The 18,441-nt window shown below is 38.7% G+C and overlaps 1 protein-coding gene across 1 annotated transcript; it reads right to left on the bottom strand.

Moving 5' to 3' along the window:
- Positions 1–374: 374 nt before the first annotated feature.
- LOC135466458 (isoleucine--tRNA ligase, mitochondrial-like) lies at positions 375–18,223 on the bottom strand. Its single transcript, XM_064743940.1, has 23 exons — positions 17,893–18,223; positions 16,823–16,945; positions 15,871–16,027; positions 14,857–15,005; positions 14,296–14,345; positions 13,660–13,769; positions 13,241–13,331; positions 12,969–13,078; positions 12,482–12,648; positions 12,100–12,190; positions 11,473–11,618; positions 9,015–9,175; positions 7,795–7,897; positions 7,328–7,421; positions 6,633–6,741; positions 6,151–6,253; positions 5,694–5,819; positions 4,770–4,901; positions 4,383–4,489; positions 3,443–3,600; positions 2,932–3,149; positions 2,402–2,540; positions 375–1,509 (listed from the first exon to the last, which is right to left on the bottom strand). The coding sequence occupies exons 1-23, from the start codon at positions 18,097–18,099 to the stop codon at positions 1,367–1,369; spliced, it is 2,994 nt and encodes a 997-aa protein (XP_064600010.1). The 5' UTR covers positions 18,100–18,223; the 3' UTR covers positions 375–1,366.
- Positions 18,224–18,441: the final 218 nt, after the last annotated feature.

Genomic DNA, 18,441 nt, shown 5'->3' with positions numbered 1-18,441 from the left:
AGTTTACTGCAACAAAAAGCATAAAATTCATTCTTTTCAGTTTTTAGCCTGAATAAATAAAGACTGATACGATGTGGATAAAATAACTTATCACAAACTTTTTTTTTGACAAAGATCAAACTGGATGTTTCATATTTTGCTGACAGGTCTGCTTCGCATAGGATAGACCAATGCCAACCCAAACACAACATATCTGTTAAAGCCAATATGTAGGACTTCAGTTTGTGTACGGGCATAGTGTTGTTAGGATTATAGCACTAATATCAATGAGTGGAATATGGTCTTGTACATTACAGTTCTCCACTTTCCCTACCATAATCTTTCTACTGCATTAATGGCTTGCAGACATCAGTCGCACACTTGTTCCCTACACATCTCTGGACAACAATCTTACTTTGTTGATGGCCTTATGCCAGATTGTGTAATGCTTACACTTCTTCACATTCCCTATCACAATGTTTCTACTGCGTTAATGGCTTGCAGATACTTGATGACACTTATTATACACTCTTTTGATGACTTGATCACATCTGCACATCTGTTTACACCTCTCTCCTAAAACCCTACCTTGGTGATAACTGCCACACTCTGATCACACACTTATTCCTTATGAAGGGCTGCATAGTGTCTACACCTTTTCTGTGCTGTAGAACATTTACAGTAGAACGTCTACACCTTTTCTGTGCTGTGGAACATTTACATATCTCTACTGCATAATGTCTACACCATTTCTGTGCTGTAGAACATTTACACACATCTCTACTGCATAATGTTTACACCTTTTCTGTGCTGTAGAACATTTACACACATCTCTACTGCATAATGTTTACACCTTTTCTGTGCTGTGGAACATTTATACACATCTCTACTGCATAATGTCTACACCTTTTCTGTGCTGTAGAACATTTACACACATCTCTACTGCATAATGTCTACACCTTTTCTGTGCTGTAGAACATTTACACACATCTCTACTGCATAATGTTTACACCTTTTCTGTGCTGTGGAACATTTACACACATCTCTACTGCATAATGTCTACACACTTTCTGTGCTGTAGAACATTTACACACATCTCTACTGCATAATGTCTACACCTTTTCTGTGCTGTAGAACATTTACACACATCTCTACTGCATAATGTCTACACCTTTTCTGTGCTGTAGAACATTTACACACATTATCTCTACTGCAAAGTGTTTAAACCTGTTTCATCTATCACAACCCTGCTTTGTCGACATCTTGCACACATCAGTTACACACAATTATTGCTGAAGCCGGGCTGTACAATGTTGATTTACACCTGTAGCTCTGTGCTGTAGAAAATGTATACACATCTGTGCTGCATGATTATACCTCTCCCATATCACAACCCTGCTTTGTTGATAACTTGCACACATCGGTTACACAGCTGTTCTTTATGCTGGGCTGTGTAACGTCTACATCGTTCACACAGATCCATCTCTGCAGGGAATACCAAAGCTGTGTAGTGAATAGGCTCAGTATCATCTGGAAAAACAAAGGATGAAATTTGTACATTCTGTGCAGATTTGACCTTCAGCAAGAAAACTGTAGTTCCTTTCTGCTGATGTGAAACATGAGCCACATAATGGACAAGTAATTGTATACAACATGCACAAATCATGGATGTAAGCCGTACCAGAAGAGTGAGGGAGTGGGTGAGTGAGTGCCTGGGGTTTAACGTCGTACTTGACAATTTTTCAATCGTATGATGACAAAGGAATCCTTAGAGTGCATGTAATGTGCCTCCTTGTAGCAGGACGGATTTCCACCGCTTTTTTATCTAGTGCTGCTTCACTAAGACGCGTTACCGAAGGCAAGTAAGCCACCCCGCCCAAGCCATCGCACTATCAACTTCATGATGAACGCCTAGCAAGGAAGTTATAACTTCCTCTTTTAAGGTCTTAAGTGTGACTCAACCCAGGATTGACCCTGTATTTACCGCTCCTGAAGCAGACGCCCTACCAACTGTGCTATCAGAAAGCAGTTGAATATTTAGTGATATTTTCATATAAAGGTTTTGCATCTTCATAATGGTAGTGTTTTCCCTCAACCCATTTGTTTGGCTATCTACTAACTAAACCTTATAAACATCACGTATTTACTGATTTATTTATTTGACTGGTGCTTTATGCCATACTCAAGAACATTTAATCAATATCAGACTGTGTCACAACTTTGCTGAATTCTGAATAAAGCTGACCAACACATCATTCCCAGTTTCATTTGATTTTGGTCTGTGCTTTGAAAAGAAAATGTTACCCAATAAATTTGGTAATGATGTAAATACTGAATCCTTCCTACCCAATGTATGTTCGTTGATCTTAAAAGCAGTTAATCTGAAAATAAATAAATTCTGTGCATTAGTCCATTGTCTGACCTGTTAACTGGCAGTGTCCCTCTACCAGCTCATAATCGTCGGTAACAGCAGGCGGCGCCTGGGCAATCACAGAGGTCTGCGAGGTTTGTAGTAGTTCACACAAGGGTGAGGTGGACGACGTCTGCTGAGACTGCAATTTCTGTGACAATATTAAGATAACATTGTAAACATCACAACAATAAGAAAACAAAAATTCATAAGAAATACAACATATAATGCAACCTCTTAAACAGCACAAAGTATACCACCCTATCCATCAAATTACAGGGTACATTCACGACTGTCTTTGAACACCCTTACTATACAACAGAGACCCAGTCTTCGAATTATTCATGTATTTATGTGACTGGCAGCACTCAAAAATATTTCACCTATACGAAACCCACGATCACTCACAAGTTGCTGGGAGACCTTCTCACGTACGACTGGAGACCAAGCCAAAATGACCTGGACAGGAACTCGAACAGCCATCGCATTGTTCCTTCAATTAAATTCAGAACTTTTTCAAAGAATAAAAGCTTATGGCATACCTTGAAGACATCTAAGAGTGCCCCACTAGAGTGGAGGATGACATCAAACTCTGTGGAGGTTTCCGTCCCCATGACGCTATAGACTGCTTCCTTAACAGACAACACTGCCTCTATCGCTCTCTGGAGACCCGGGTCAGCCCACTCAGGGTGGGGCTCCACCCAGTCCTCTCTGAATATACTCCTCACATCCCCTAACTTCTGAGGGGTAAGTTTCTTACCTGACAGACAGAGAGGTGTTCATACAGTAACAAAGGTGTAAATCTAAGAATTAAATAAATGAGAATTTACAAATGCTTACTACTTTGGACAGATCTAACGCCTCTTAAAAGGACACACAAAACTCTTCAAAGCCCGAGTCCAACCAGCAGGAAATACTGGATTCGAGTCTGTGACCAGATTAATCAAAGTGAGAACAATACTTTAGCCAACTGAGCAAATGAAGGTCCCACAACAGCATTTAAGTCTTCTACCTGTAAGAATGAGGATGTATATATGTATATGGCCACAATACCTGGAAAAGAGTTGTGGAGACCTGGGAAATACTGATAGAGCTCTTCTGACAAGTGAGGTAAGATTGGTGCTATCACTCGGGAGACTATCTGTAGTGCGTAATACTGGACTGTAAGGCTAGACAGACGATGATTATCGTTGATACTTCCACAGTAACACCTAAACATAAAGTATTTAACAATTAAGTAAACCGTAAGTAGTTGGGTCAATTTTCACAAAAAGTCTCCCCCACAGTAGGAGGACTGACCTTGCGACTGAGAGCAAGTCAGCTTTGGCGACTGGATGCAACTGGAAGAAAACAGGAGCAACTGAGAGCATATGACTAGGCAATGATTTAAGTCCATACCAGTCAGCAGTTGCTTGGAGTTGAACAAGTTGTCTCCTGTTCCGTTGATCTACAGTTCAGCACAGTTTGCCCACAGTTTGTCACTGTGATGCATTACATTCCAAAGGTAACTTGACAGTCATATTGCTACTGCGGGCACTGAAAACAGAAACTAAAAACTGAAAACTGAATCTGGCCAGACACCACTAGAGGTTTTCTCAAACTTTTTGACATAAATGTTACACATAAATGGACTCTGTCGAGTTGGTCCCAGTGGCTTAGGATTGCTAATCGACCCATGTCTGGCTTATGACCCACAATCACACAGCTTACAGTGCTATTATTACGGTCCTGCGGATGGTTGTGGGTTTCCCCCAGGCTCTGCCCCGTTTCCTCCCACCGTAATGCTGGCCGCCGTCGTATAAGTGAAATATTCTTGAGCAAGGCGTAAAACACCAATCAAATAAATAAATAAATATTATTAAGGTACACAAGTAAGAAGGTCACTTTAAGGTATCAAAGTTAATGGCAATATAACTGGTCATTTACCAAAAAATGGGCACTACTGAGCAAGTTGACACTGAATGAGACTGCTAATGCACGTAGGCATTCTCACCTGTCTTTGGTTATGTGGCAATAGAAGTTAGATAGCTGAGCATTGACAAATTTCTCCACAGTCTGGGTCACTCTGACATAGTTTAAGTCATCATAGCATGTCACACACTGAAAGATAAAAAGAGTGCTATTCTGATACATCTAGTAGTCTTCTGTTGAGGAGTGCAGAACAAATAGTTCCTGAAATAGTGCTGATTGTTATAATAGGATAAATAAGTACTTTGACACATTTTTACTTATTGGAACAGAAAGAAATTAGACTGCAGCTTTCACAATTGTTTTTTAAATATGATAACAAATGCATTTATAGTGAACATCAAACAACTCTCCAACCTTGTTCATAAGAACAGGCTTTCCTATCTAACCATGCCCTAAATGTACTGCTTACCTGTTGATGAAAGATGTAGAGCAGGTGTAACATATACCTGTCCTGGGGTAAGAGCTCAGAGTAAGGCATCATGTCATGGTCAACACTAAAATGTGACAAGTTACCCAGCAGAAACCGCATAGTCTTCCTTATCTGGAAAGGACAACATTGTTATCCATGTCATTTCTAAGCCTTTATTTTCATCACTTTTTACCCAAATCTAAATGGATTCCACAGACTGGCATTGCTGAAATCCATGAGAATCTAGTTCTAACCTGGTACCATAAAGCAATTTGTCCAGAGGTTTTACTGCGCTTATGATTTAGGGGATCCCATGTTCATAGTTTTATCCATGTAAAACAATGAATATTTTACTTTAAAAAACTAATATGAGTTTTAATTTTGACTTTGTGTATTGAGAATCCAAGCGTATTCGTGCAGTTTTGGTTTACGAGAGTCATGGCGAGAATCAGATTCTCAGATCCCAGTCAAAAGTAAAGCTCTGATTTGTGTAAGCAGACTACAACTGGTTGAGAAGCAACAAACCTCTTGAAAGTCACCTTGATTCCTAAGCAGTAAGCCACGAATCCACTTTTCTAATATGGAAGAGGGGAGGTTTCCAAGTGGAGCACAAAAAGACAACTATACACAGCCAAATACAGGAATAAACACCTGGCTTTCCTCCTCTCAAAGACATCAGGGTGGTGAAACAAATAGTTCTGCATTTCTGGCATTTAATATTTGGCATTCAAGAATATTATACTACAATGAATACCATTTTATTTAATCTGTGATGAAAACCACTCAGCTTCATCAGCCGTATGATAAATCTCCTTTACATTAGGCCTAACAACAAATTAGTAAACAGTTTGATTTCATCTCGCAGCCTAACATATCAACAGCTACACATTATAAAGCCAAACCTCATTAGAAATGGTTTGTTACCTTGAAGACAGTCTCGTAGAACTGGGAGAGGATGTTAGGCCCGATGGTGGCGTTGGACTGAAGGTGTGAGGCTGCCACCCACCACCTCAGGACATCTGCCCCATACGCTGGACACTCACTCAGGTTCTGAGAGACAAAGGATGTGAATCTGTCACTCACACTGGACCAAACAATCTTGTTTTCCCCAACATATTTTAATACTAATGTCACATATTCTGTTAAATTCAGTCTGTCAGGTTGAATACCTTAAAGCTGTATACACTCTAAATACATGTTTCAAAACACCAGGCGTGGCATTTATGAATTTTGTTACAGGATTTTTTATTAATACAGTATCTCGGACATGACTATGTAGAAAACATGTTTTCAATATCACCTGAATAAAATCAATACAATGTATGCACAGATGTCTTACTTCACTCATTTACTTCCTTGACTGACACTCAAAACATCTTACCTTTCCCCCATTGATGACTATGTTTGGATCTATGACATTCCCTGCTGATTTGGACATCTTCTTACCCTGCTCATCCAAGGCAAACCCATGTACCAGCAAGCCCCTGTAACATACAGGAAGCAAGCCTGTATGTAACACTACCCAGAATTCCGATACTTAAATCAAATGAAGACAGATTAAGCTCTTCACCACAGTACCGTGTTATTTCTCAATCTGTGCGATGTTTATGCTACAAATGACAGAATTATTCTACATCTAATAATTCAAAATAGTCACTTGTTCCAATATAAAGTGTAAAAATGTTCATGAGGACCTATCACTTTCAAAGTTTGCATTTAAGTGGGATGGAAGAAAACGCATGCACTCATATTCAGATTCAAATCAGGATTCAAGAAAAAGAAGCGAAAGGAACAGAAAATGTTTAAAGAACCTATAATCAAAAAGAATGCCTGGAAATATACATGTGACAATAATTTCACTACCTGTATGGTGACTTCCCCTGCAAGGCCACACTGGTGAGAAGGGATGAGAGAAACCAGCCCCCAAACTGATCTATCCCTTCCACATAGAGGTCAGCCACTCCTCCAACATCTGCAGCCAATCACAACAATACTGAACAATACATGATAATATGGCTTGCTGTTACAGTTTCATAGGTAAAAACCACCACGCTGATCAAAGTGCCTCATAACCAACCATAAGACATAGTAATAGATGCAAATTCACAGAAATTATATCCTATGCTATTAAACTGGGCAAAACCTAAGAACAGATTGGCTTGTTCTCTAACTTGATCCACGATTTAAACACAAAATATGAATCAGCTCACAAAGTTTTATCAAAATTCGAAACTTTTTGGCACAGTTATTGCATGGAAACCAAAGCATAACAGACAGACGACCAGACAGACATGCAGACAAAGCAATGGGTAGATCCAAATCACTGAATTTCATTTAAAGGTTCTGTGCAAAAACGCATTTCTTAAGCCTAAAATGATACAACTGATGCTAAGTTTTTTCTGATAAAAAAAATTGATCAGATTTCAAGTGGTCCTACATGGTGGATGAATCAATCAGAATCAAGCAAAATGTGTCATTTTAAAAATAACTAAACTACAAAATGAAATATTTTAGTATCTATCAGTTTTGTTGATGCGTGAGATTACAAAAGCCGCTACCTTTGAGAACAGAGTACCAGGAGGAGCCACTGTCAAACCAGATGTCCAATATATCCTTACCCCTGACACAGTCTGATGGAGAATTCAGGCCTGACTACAAACACAGAGATAGATTTATTTTTTTTTTTTTTTATTTGATTTGTGTTTTACGCCATACTCCAGAAAATTTCACTAATACAAGGGCAGGAGGAAACAGTGCAAGTTAGGGGTTAGTAGAAAACACATGATTTAATTGGTCATGATGAAGTGGTTTCCAGGTAGGACCCATTATGTCTCTCAGCCAGAAAGACTCCCAGGTATGTTTGGGTTGCCGTATTCATATGTGTAGCTGGTGCACTTTTTTTACCAACTGCTATATTAAAATTAATACTTTAGTGAATGGGTATTTGATCATAAATTGTCTTTCAAACACAAAGAAATTGAGTAACATGTATGTTTACTGAAGGTGTTGGTGTGGTCAGACTTACCTGCTGAGCTACATGTGGAGGCATGAGCTGATCATGGGAGAGTGACCACCAGCAGTCTGACCCGTGTTCCTTCATCAAACTAGAAACATGAGCCATGGACGCCCTGCAAGTACGCAACAGTTTCGATACTAACGTTTTATCTACTTATTTGTTTTCTGGTTTGTGTTCCACACTCAAGAATACCTGACTTTCTTCAAAGCAGAAAGCCTGATTTAAAGTGGAGAGATTGTGTAGATATTGGTAACATCTAAAGTCCTTTTTCAGTGGAATTTATGCAAACAATTATTACAAGAAGGACACCAAAAATGATCTGTTTGTGTCACTATAGATACAAGCTTCATCATAAAACTCTGCGGATTATTTCTCCCCCCCTCCCCCCCCCCCCAGTTCTCTCATTATATTTCAAAATATTTGTCGCAGTGGTTTGTCTCGATGATCATTAAAATGTGCATAAATTGCACTGAAAGTTGCTCTCTGATATGTGAAAATGTTGAGGTTTCAAAATTAAAATAGTAATGATGTCAAACAGAAAAAGTAGATGTACAAATGTACATGTAGCTTGTATATGGTGCCAGCAACATGTGCAATAAACGGATTGACCTAATTCCATATGTCAGTCTTCAATTACGTATCCTGAAGAGCTGTAAAGTGGCGTAACGGTTCACACATTTTCATCAGCATTTTCATTTGATATTAAACTGACATGGTACATAACTAAGGAATATTTATGGACATAGTTGCCCAATGCATTGAATGATATGGTTGTTTTAGAAACTCTGCTATCATTATAAACATCTCAGTGGTATATAGAGCAACCAATTCAAAGCTGATGATGACCTCTACATTTATTCTGATCTAGTAACTATATAAAAAGCTATGTTTCAATTAGTTTGATGTTAGTTTGAAGTTGAGCATGATTTTGGTACTTTCATGGAGGTATTTCCATGGGCACAATGCTGCCTGACTAGAATGTCATGCCAAAGACACCAGATATGACACCCTACCCAGTCAGAGTATGTGGACACCAGGCCACCCAATGCTTGGTCTATATCAGGGAAGTGCAAATACTAAAACTGATGAGTTTGAAGTCTTGCGTATGACACCATTCAGTTACACAACCAGAACATTTTCAGCTTTGTTGTAATTACAGATCACAATTAAATGACAACTTTTCCTGTGTGCTGTACACAACACAGCACACAAACGTGGGATATGCTTACTCATTGATGATAACATCATCTGTGTCGTTGTGGTAGAACACTGGTATGGGCACACCCCAAGCTCGCTGTCGTGAGATACACCAGTAGGTGCGAGCTGCTATCTGACTCTTCATCCCACGCTCAGACATCTTTGGGTGAATCTTTACACCCTCCAGACATTCCTAGGGTACAACATGAAACGTCAATCAATTCTTCATACAGTTTGTATCATACATACACATACCAAAGTACAATTAAGCCACACCAAATTTAAATATAATTTTAAGGATAGAATAAATCCTTTTTCAATGTATGAAAAAAAAGTAAAAATTTTAAAATCATCTAACTTGTGAAAAAAATGTGGATCAACCTGGCAATATTTCCTGCTGAAGACATATTTTACATCAGAAAACCTAAAATAACAAAAAAATCATAAGAACATGGAGATGGGCAAAATAAAATCTCAGTCTCATTTTTATTCCATTTTTGGAGGTTTTAGAGTCAGCCCATCTGTAAAACACAAAATAAAATTTATGTCACCTTAACAGCATTCAAAATGTCAAGTTCTACTGGCTGGTGTAAACCTCTTCTGTTCCAAGGTAACACAGTGTAAGTCTTACATAAACAAACACAAAATGTAGAAATTAACTTAAAGCAACATGAACGTCCAAATATTAAATATTTTTGCGTTATTACAGAGTGACATGAATGACGTGAGTATGTCGGGTATTTTTCTCAAGAAGTAAAAGTTACAAGCTTTTCATTAATCCCACCCCCAGCATTGTACGTTAAGTGAATATTTATAAATAACAACAACAAAAAAATGAAAACTGAATATTTAAATGAGGCACTGTCAATTCAGTGGAAATGGAGCATGTGCTGCGCTCTTGGTAAACTTCATATGTAAACAAACATGACTGAATACACGAATGAAAGAAGGACTTAAGGTTGGCTTGTGACAGGATTGGCCAAAGGGAACAAGAACAATTTCATTAATCCAATTCTTTTTTGGAGGGCTTTTAGCTTTAAAATGCCTTCTGTTCAGTAATGTGTGGAGACTCACCAGTGCTCTCTGCTGTAGGGACTGGCACTAATTGTCTATGGTAATATATCATTACTTCTGTTCAGTAATGTGTAGAGACTCACCAGTGCTCTCTGCTGTAGGGACTGGCACTAATTGTCTATGGTAATATATCAACATGTACTAGTGCTCACTAAGTCTGCATGGTAATATACAGAGACTCACCTGCTGAAAAGACTATGCATTAACTCCCTATAGTACTTTACAGGATCTCACCAGGCTCTCTGCACTACATCTGTGTGATAATATATGGAGACTCACCAGTGCTCTCTGCTGAAGATATTGTGCATTAACTCTTTATGGTACTGTACAGAATCTTATCAGGCTCTCTGCACTACATCTGTGTGATAATATATGAAGACTCACCAGTGCTCTCTGCTGAAGATATTGTGCATTAACTCTTTATGGTACTGTACAGAATCTCACCAGGCTCTCTGCACTACATCTGTGTGATAATATATGAAGACTCACCAGTGCTCTCTGCTGAAGATATTGTGCATTAACTCTTTATGGTACTGTACAGAATCTCACCAGGCTCTCTGCACTACATCTGTGTGATAATATATGGAGACTCACCAGTGCTCTCTGCTGAAGAGATTGTGCATTAACTCTGTATGGTACTGTAGAGAATCTCACCAGAGCTCTCTGCTGTAGGGACTGTGTACTGTCTGTATGGCAATGTATGGAGACTCACCAGAGCTCTCTGCTGAAGGGACAGTGAACTGTCTGTATGGTAATGTATGGAGACTCACCAGAGCTCTCTGCTGAAGGGACAGTGAACTGTCTGTATGACTATGTATGGAGACTCACCAGTGCCCTCTGCTGTAGGGACTGTGTACTATGTCTGTATTGCAATGTATGGAGACTCACCAGTGCTCTCTGCTGTAGGGACTGTGTACTACGTCTGTATGGCAATGCATGGAGACTCACCAGAGATCTCTGCTATAGGGACTGTGTACTGTCTGTATGGCAATGTATGGAGACTCACCAGTGCCCTCTGCTGTAGGGACAGAGTACTACGTCTGTATGGCAATGTATGGAGACTCACCAGAGCTCCCTGCTGTAGGGACTGTGTACTGTCTGTATGGCAATGTATGGAGACTCACCAGTGCCCTCTGCTGTAGGGACTGTGTACTGTCTGTATGGTAATGTATAGAGACTCACCAGAGCTCCCTGCTGTAGGGACTGTGTACTGTCTGTATGGCAATGTATGGAGACTCATCAGTGCTCTCTGCTGTAGGGACAGTGTACTACGTCTGTATGGCAATGCATGGAGACTCACCACTGCCCTCTGCTGTAGGGACTGTGTACTGTCTGTATGGTAATGTATACAGACTCACCAGAGCTCTCTGCTGTAGAGACTGAGTACTGTCTGTATGGCAATGCATGGAGACTCACCAGTGCTCTCTGCTGTAGGGATTGTGTATTGACAAACCACTGTTTACTGGTGCGTATGATGACAGGTTTCTTGGTCCTCCAGTCATAGGGATAGCTGTGGCTGTAATCCTCTACTTTCATGACATCCTCCCCTAGCTCCGATAATACTGTCACAAAATCAACATTAGAGTTAAAAACCAACATATTAAAACTTTTCCAAAAAAACTTTTTGTTCTCCTTTTTGTATTGTTATTACTTGTATTATATTTTTTTTCACAATTTTCTTCTTGAATTATATCCTCTAAGACCTTTTAAAGTGGCTAAAACAATGTCCACAAACCAATTAATACCTTCCAGATGTTCCAGACCCTTTCATCATGACCTAATGGTATCCAGGTGACACATCAGCACATAACCTAGATAACAGGCAGTTACTCTGGCACCTCACATGAAAGCTATTCCACTCCACAGTTCATGGCATTTACCTGTTCCCAGTTTTATAACGATCAAGTATATTTCACTATCTACCATCAGAATCATTTAAAAAGGTTAAATAACATTCAGATCATTTATGAAACAGAAAGTTGCACAAATAGCATTTGTTTTATTACAGACCAATTGTTAATAGCCAAGGGTTATAATAGGTACCCTGTGGTCCTCCATTATCCAGCACATTCAGACCAGCCAGTGAGGGACCAGCATCCTGAGTGTAGCAACCATCATCATCCACAATACATACCTGGTAACATCAGATCAGGACAATTAGTCATTATTCATTAGTCTCCTCCTCACAGTCATTAAATGTATCTGTCAGTTTACAAAGCTACTATCAGGTTGGGCATAACTGTATTAGTGCCCATGATAAAACCGCAAACCCCAGCTTTATGACATTGTCAATAATATTATTAAATGAACATGAACCTACATGTATATATCATGAATTGGTAACTTTTGCATTAAGGATAAAAGATAATGTAATGCATATAATGAGAGTGTGATAAATGTCATCAGAATAATGACATGGTCTTACATATTCTAATCCATGTTTCTTGGCCACTTTAAAATCATCATGTCCATGTGCAGGGGCTGTGTGAACCAATCCTGTTCCTTTTTCAGAAGTCACATGATCAGCAGGCAGGACTGGACAGTCTTCTTGTAACAGGGGCATTTTATATCTTGCTCCTTCTAAGTCTGAACCTGTTTAAAACACGTGTACGCTGATGTTATATATAAAAAAACAAAAACTGACAACTGTATGACTTCTGGAATCGCACAAAATCATTCTTGTTGACAACTAAGATTTCAATACACAAGTCTTTATCAGATATATATGGATCAAACTCTGGGTTGTAGCTAGGGATGAGATACTGTTATGAAAAAGAAGGAACTGCCTTACACCTGCATACGACTTCTCATTTTTTTCCAATAAAGAAAAACACAACAACAAAGAATTCCTCCAAAAGAGAGGGAAAAATCTCCTATGCCTGTGTACAGAAGTGGTGTGCTAACAGGCTTACCTTGTATCGTACCAAGGACCTTGACATCTTGTCCTACCACAGATCTGAACTTCTCCAGGAATTCTTCTCCACACACATACATCGCTTGGTCACTTTTCACAACTGTGTACCTGATGAACATAGACAGATTGATGCATAAAAAATCATCCTGAAAGCAGAATGGAAACATTTCATTTTAAAGAGAGTGTTCATGTAGTAAAAGGTTAATAGAATATTGTTACGGTCTCTGTCTGTATCATATTCCATTCACATAAATAATTCCAGGGGCTTACCTTAGTCCAGGTCCATAACAAACAGCTTTGTTAGCAGGTAATGTCCATCCCGTGGTAGTCCATATAACAATGTAAACATTATGACCAGAGCCTGAAATGAACATGTTTTCGGAAATTCATAAGAATATCTGGTGAAATGGTTATGAAGCGACAAACTGCTATTATATTTTCTGATCACAGCAAAGGCTCTACTGCTAAAACTGGATAAGATAATGCCAAGAGGCTCAGACTGTGGCATTCAATCATCAGCAGTACATGCTAAACACCTAAAAGTAGCTTGCTGACAAGTAATCTGCCAACAGAGCATGCATGCATTTCCCCTTAAAAATTATCAGAAAAGAGCTGTAAACTAGATTGGGGGATGAAATTCAGAGTGGTCTGAGCAAGTTACTTTGAAAATGAAACCATTAGACATTTACCGGTAAGTGATTCAAGTGCAGCAGGTAGATGTGTTAGGGGGAGCCTGACATACACAGAAGTGCTGACATGATCTGTCCGATACTCCAGTTCTGATTCAGCCAAGGCAGTTCTGAAAACATCAGTATTCATTATTTGTCAATGTCCATGATAGTGATGGTAAAAATAACAGGACAATCACATACATGTAGATCCATAACACATTTATAGAAAGCACCATATTTCTGTAATTTATCCCGCACAAAGTAACTATGTTCAATGATGTTAGATATTTTAAAATATGCAAAGACAACTAACAATTCACAACACACTTCAACAAAATATCCCCTCTACAGACCGAATGAAGTGATTCAAGACATATGGTTAATGACCTACAATTTTACTACACAAGGGTGCATTTATAGCATGTACAGTGGAAAATAAATGGCTTATTACTTTTCGTGCTCAAACATGTTTTCCGGGTGGAAATCCGTCTATCTTCCAAACAAACCTCAAAACACCTTTCTAAAATCAACAGAACTCTCAGAATCATCCAAAATCTGCAAGTGAGCCACAGGTGAAATTTTAGGTCATTGCTATAGTTCTCCACATTTACTCTAGCTTGACAGTTGCACAGATGCTGACTTAAATTATGTTACCTGGAAGATGCTGACCAATATACAGGCATTTTGTCTCTGTAAACCAGATCCTGAATATAAAAAAAATAGCATACGAATAAAAACCCTAGATATTAAACAACATTAAAATAAAAACACAAGTACATGTGCACAATACATTATGCAAATGATTATTGGCAAAACATTAGAGAGCAAATACACAGGTATGTGAAGAAGTTCTGACTGCATGTATATCTTCATTTCCTACTGTCATTTCTAATACAGAAATTAAGAATTTGAGATCAGCACTAATGACTGTTTAATTAAAACAGGACATGAATTCAAGACTTTGGGTGTCCATATTGGTGGAAGACAAGTGGACTTCAACATGCAAATGGTCACACAGACATCATCAAGCATGAATTGTTACTAAGGACCCACAAGCAGTGAGAGTAGGGGAATCTACAAGTCCTCTGTCCAAGGTCGGGTTTGAACCCATACCTTTGGTTTCCTGGCGACTGAAAGGCAACATAATATAAGAACTAATACTTTCACTTGTCTCAATTTGATGTTAAAAATTTTATACTCTCCATGACAAAGTACCTGTTTATACATCTGGTAGAACACAGACAGTTGGTCAGCCTGGTAAGTGTTGTCTAATGTCAGGTAACAGTTATTCCAGTCTGCCATCACTCCCCAACGTTGAAACGCCTTCTTTTGGTCTGCTATGGTTGCTTTCGCAAATGCTCTTGCTGTTTACAAAAGAAAAAAAATGTATTTAGTACTACTTAAACTGGTGCTTCAAGCCATACCATAGAATTTTTCACTTTTTTTATTTATTTGATTGGTGTTTTACACTGTACTAAAGAATATTTCATTTATACAATGGCATCCAGCATTATGGTGGGAGGAAACCGGGTACAGCTTGTTCACCTAGAACATGGCAGTCAAATCTATACAGCAGCAGAGCACATGAGAACTGCACCTGGTCAGGAACCTGAAAAATATCTCCACGCATCGCTCAAATGTGGCACACTGACGACTAAAATCGTTAAAAAATAAGTGTGAAAATTTCTATGTAACAGCATTCCTTTGTTTATGGGGTTTATGGACGCAGGGGGCATCGCATATGATAGATTACACAAGCCAAATGTCCCACAAATGTTTCTCGTGATGACATTACTGTTAATTCTTTTTCTTTGTGAAAGTGTGCAATTGAGACAGCATGATGCCACAGAAAGACAGATAATGTCAACATCTTCAAAGCATGTTTATCGAGTCCATGAAGTTTTATCAACATATCGTAAAAACTCTGACAACAGCCGACCCAAACAAAAAAGCTTACTTTGTAACAGCGAGCTGAAAAAGCAAAGATCTCTAATTATTCCAAATGGCTAAATCCCCAAATCCTGTTCATCATTCTCATCAAGTTTCATAAAAATGACGGGAAAACTGTTGGAATATCTGATATAAACATAAATCCTTACTCTGGCCTGGCTTACCCTTTAGAAGATATCACTCTTGCTATACCCTGTGATAACATCATTCACAAAAACATTTATTCAAAGAATACATCATGCTGTATCTGACAAATGATTTTGATTGACAATACGGTACCTTTGGCTCTGGTTTTTAAGGGGTCCATAGTTCGGAAATCATCAGCTTCTGTCAACACTTTCAGCTCTATAGGTAGCCCATGACAGTCCCAGCCAGCTACATAATGTACTTTATATCCACGCAGTACTTTATACCGGTTTGTCACATCCTTCAGGATCTTTGTTAAAATACAGAAAATCAGATTTCCATTGAAAATTTTGTCACAGAATATTCAATTAAGTCAGGCTTATGGCTGGGGGATGTTTACCACTGCCATCTGCCAAGCAGCAATCTCCTGACTTAAAGTGCTACTAGGAAGAAATAATAAAACAATATGAAGGGTACCCAATGGATCAGAGGTAACACTATGGTTCAAAAAGATTTATGATGAATAACACTGTTTAACCCACATAGGTGAAGAGTCCTTGAAAACAAAACCTGTGGCAGTTTCCATAACATTTTCCTAATGTGAAATGATAATATTGACGATGAATCAGGCAGAAAGGATGTCAAGTAAAACAAATATGTTGGAAGAATGTCAAGCGCCTTTTAAAGTACAACATCATTTGTGGCTATATGTGTCTGTGATGGGTGACAGCAAGTGTTCTTGCATGCAACCACAACAGACAAAATTACAAACGACAGAAAACTTTGTTTTCGTATTTATAATGCGCCGAAACTAATGACAGTTTTAATACAATTTTTTTGCAACATAGGAGAGCAGTTCAGATTATCTTTATCTCTAAGACATATAGGTTTTAAAACTTGATGTAGCTCTTTAAAGCCACAGCCACAGTAAAGAGAGCTGGATTTGAACAGTCACCTTTAATGATCAAGTTAGGGTCTGAAGGTTGCAGCCAGCCTGCAATTTATTACTGTGCTATTGTGTCGAACCTCTTCCAAGGACACAAGATTCTTTATGCCTGTTCATTTCTTCATCATAAATTCCAGGACTGACATAAATATGCATTACCTTATTAAGAGCATGGCCGACATGTGGCTTTCCATTGGCATAAGGGGGTCCATCATGAAGAACAAATGTCTTCTTCCTCTTCTGAGCTTGCTGCCAACTGTAAAGGCTGTCAAATCCACACACCTGAATAGTCAAGATCAAAATATTACAAGCAATAATGCCGGACATCTAGTGTCATCAGAAACTGTGCTTACTCTGACACTGCAGTTAAAAGTCATTTTACAGGCCAAATGATCCTAAATTTCTGGTTTGGTTCCTGGAAAATGTGAAAATTACCGCCAGGCTATTCCGTATCACAAGGAGCCAAATGCTTATCAAACAGGTCACTGACAGTGACCCCAAGTTAAAAACAAGCATTTCAAACTCTCCACTGTCTGGTAGTTATTTATATGTATATATCAAAACAAGGAGAGCAGTGATCTTTTTCCATATTTCTTTGGTACACAAAACTGCCAAAAGGGGCATGCAGATATTTTATTTATTTGATTGTCTTCTTATGAAGTTAATTTTTCATGATGTCCACTAAGCGGGCATGGAAGTAAGGGGGATTCGATTTGTTAAAACTTAAAATGGACCGTAACGCTGAGCAATGTCGTGGAAAAAGGCATAGCTAGCACATATGAACAAGGACGACGGGAATAGTTGTCATACATATTCTCAGGTCCAAACGAAAAGGAACACCAAAACATTTTGCTTGTTGTCAAGGGATGGACAGGGGCCTGACAGAGTCTTGTCAACACCTGGGTGACATTGCTACCCAGAATCATGAAATATCAAGGCCGTATACTAATGGGTTTTTTTTTTATAATTTTTGACAGCCAAGTTAGTTCTCTGATTTCTTATATTATGACCCACCAATGCTTTCTTCCCAGTAGCATTAGCCACAAGTTAAAATACTTTACATTTTGGGACTGTACTGCACCACTAAATGAATCACACGTGTGAGTGAATATGAAAAGTTTCACCATATAACCAAGGTGCTCAAAGGGGGATAACTCTAGTAGCCAATCTTCACTACATGTACAAGTTACACCAAATGTTTCATGTTTTCTACAGAACTCAGGTCTTACCTTTTGCAATTCCTTCTCACGAGTGCTGGCGGCATTTCCTCTTACAGACAATGGAAAATCTGTCTTTGGAAGCTTGATTGTATCGCTAAATCTTTTGCTTTTCGCATGTTTACCTTTCGCACTCGACTTGGCACTACAACAACGACACGAAGTCGTTCGTAGAAATATAAACAGTGACTCGAGACATAGCCTTTTATCTACATTCATTGTCAGCGCAACAGCGTAAAACAATGGGCAATTAAGTCAGCAAAAAGGCATATTTTGGTTGGATATAAAAGACGATTTATAAAAAATAAACTTTTAGGAAACACCACGATCGCGGTGAACGATCTTCGTGGGCGCCGCCATGTTGCTGTGGGCAGACGATAATTTCATGTTAAATGGAAAAAAGGTTAGATTAAATTGATATTTTTTATTTGTACGGCAATTTATGTTCATAAAAAGACCCTCTTTCGATAGGCCAAGAAAAAAAGGGTTGTCATTCGTTTATGTTAATTTATTATTACGTCCATGCATCAACAGGTCAAAGGTTACCGACGGATTGACAGT

This window comes from Liolophura sinensis, chromosome 6, assembly GCF_032854445.1.
Source record: "Liolophura sinensis isolate JHLJ2023 chromosome 6, CUHK_Ljap_v2, whole genome shotgun sequence".
NCBI classification, from domain to species: domain Eukaryota; kingdom Metazoa; phylum Mollusca; class Polyplacophora; order Chitonida; family Chitonidae; genus Liolophura; species Liolophura sinensis.
The sequence above is the reverse complement of the archived record's forward strand: the minus strand, read 5'-3'. Positions and strand labels throughout refer to the sequence as shown.

Coding starts and splice junctions, on each gene's coding strand:
- LOC135466458 (XM_064743940.1), bottom strand. CDS start 18,099: ATGAATGTAGATAAAAGGCTATGTCTCGAGTCACTGTTTATATTTCTA. Junction 16,028..16,822: donor TCGGCCATGCTCTTAATAAG/GTAATGCATATT, acceptor ATTTTAACAAAG/ATCCTGAAGGATGTGACAAA. Junction 13,332..13,659: donor TGCACTTGAATCACTTACCG/GTAAATGTCTAA, acceptor TGTTCATTTCAG/GCTCTGGTCATAATGTTTAC.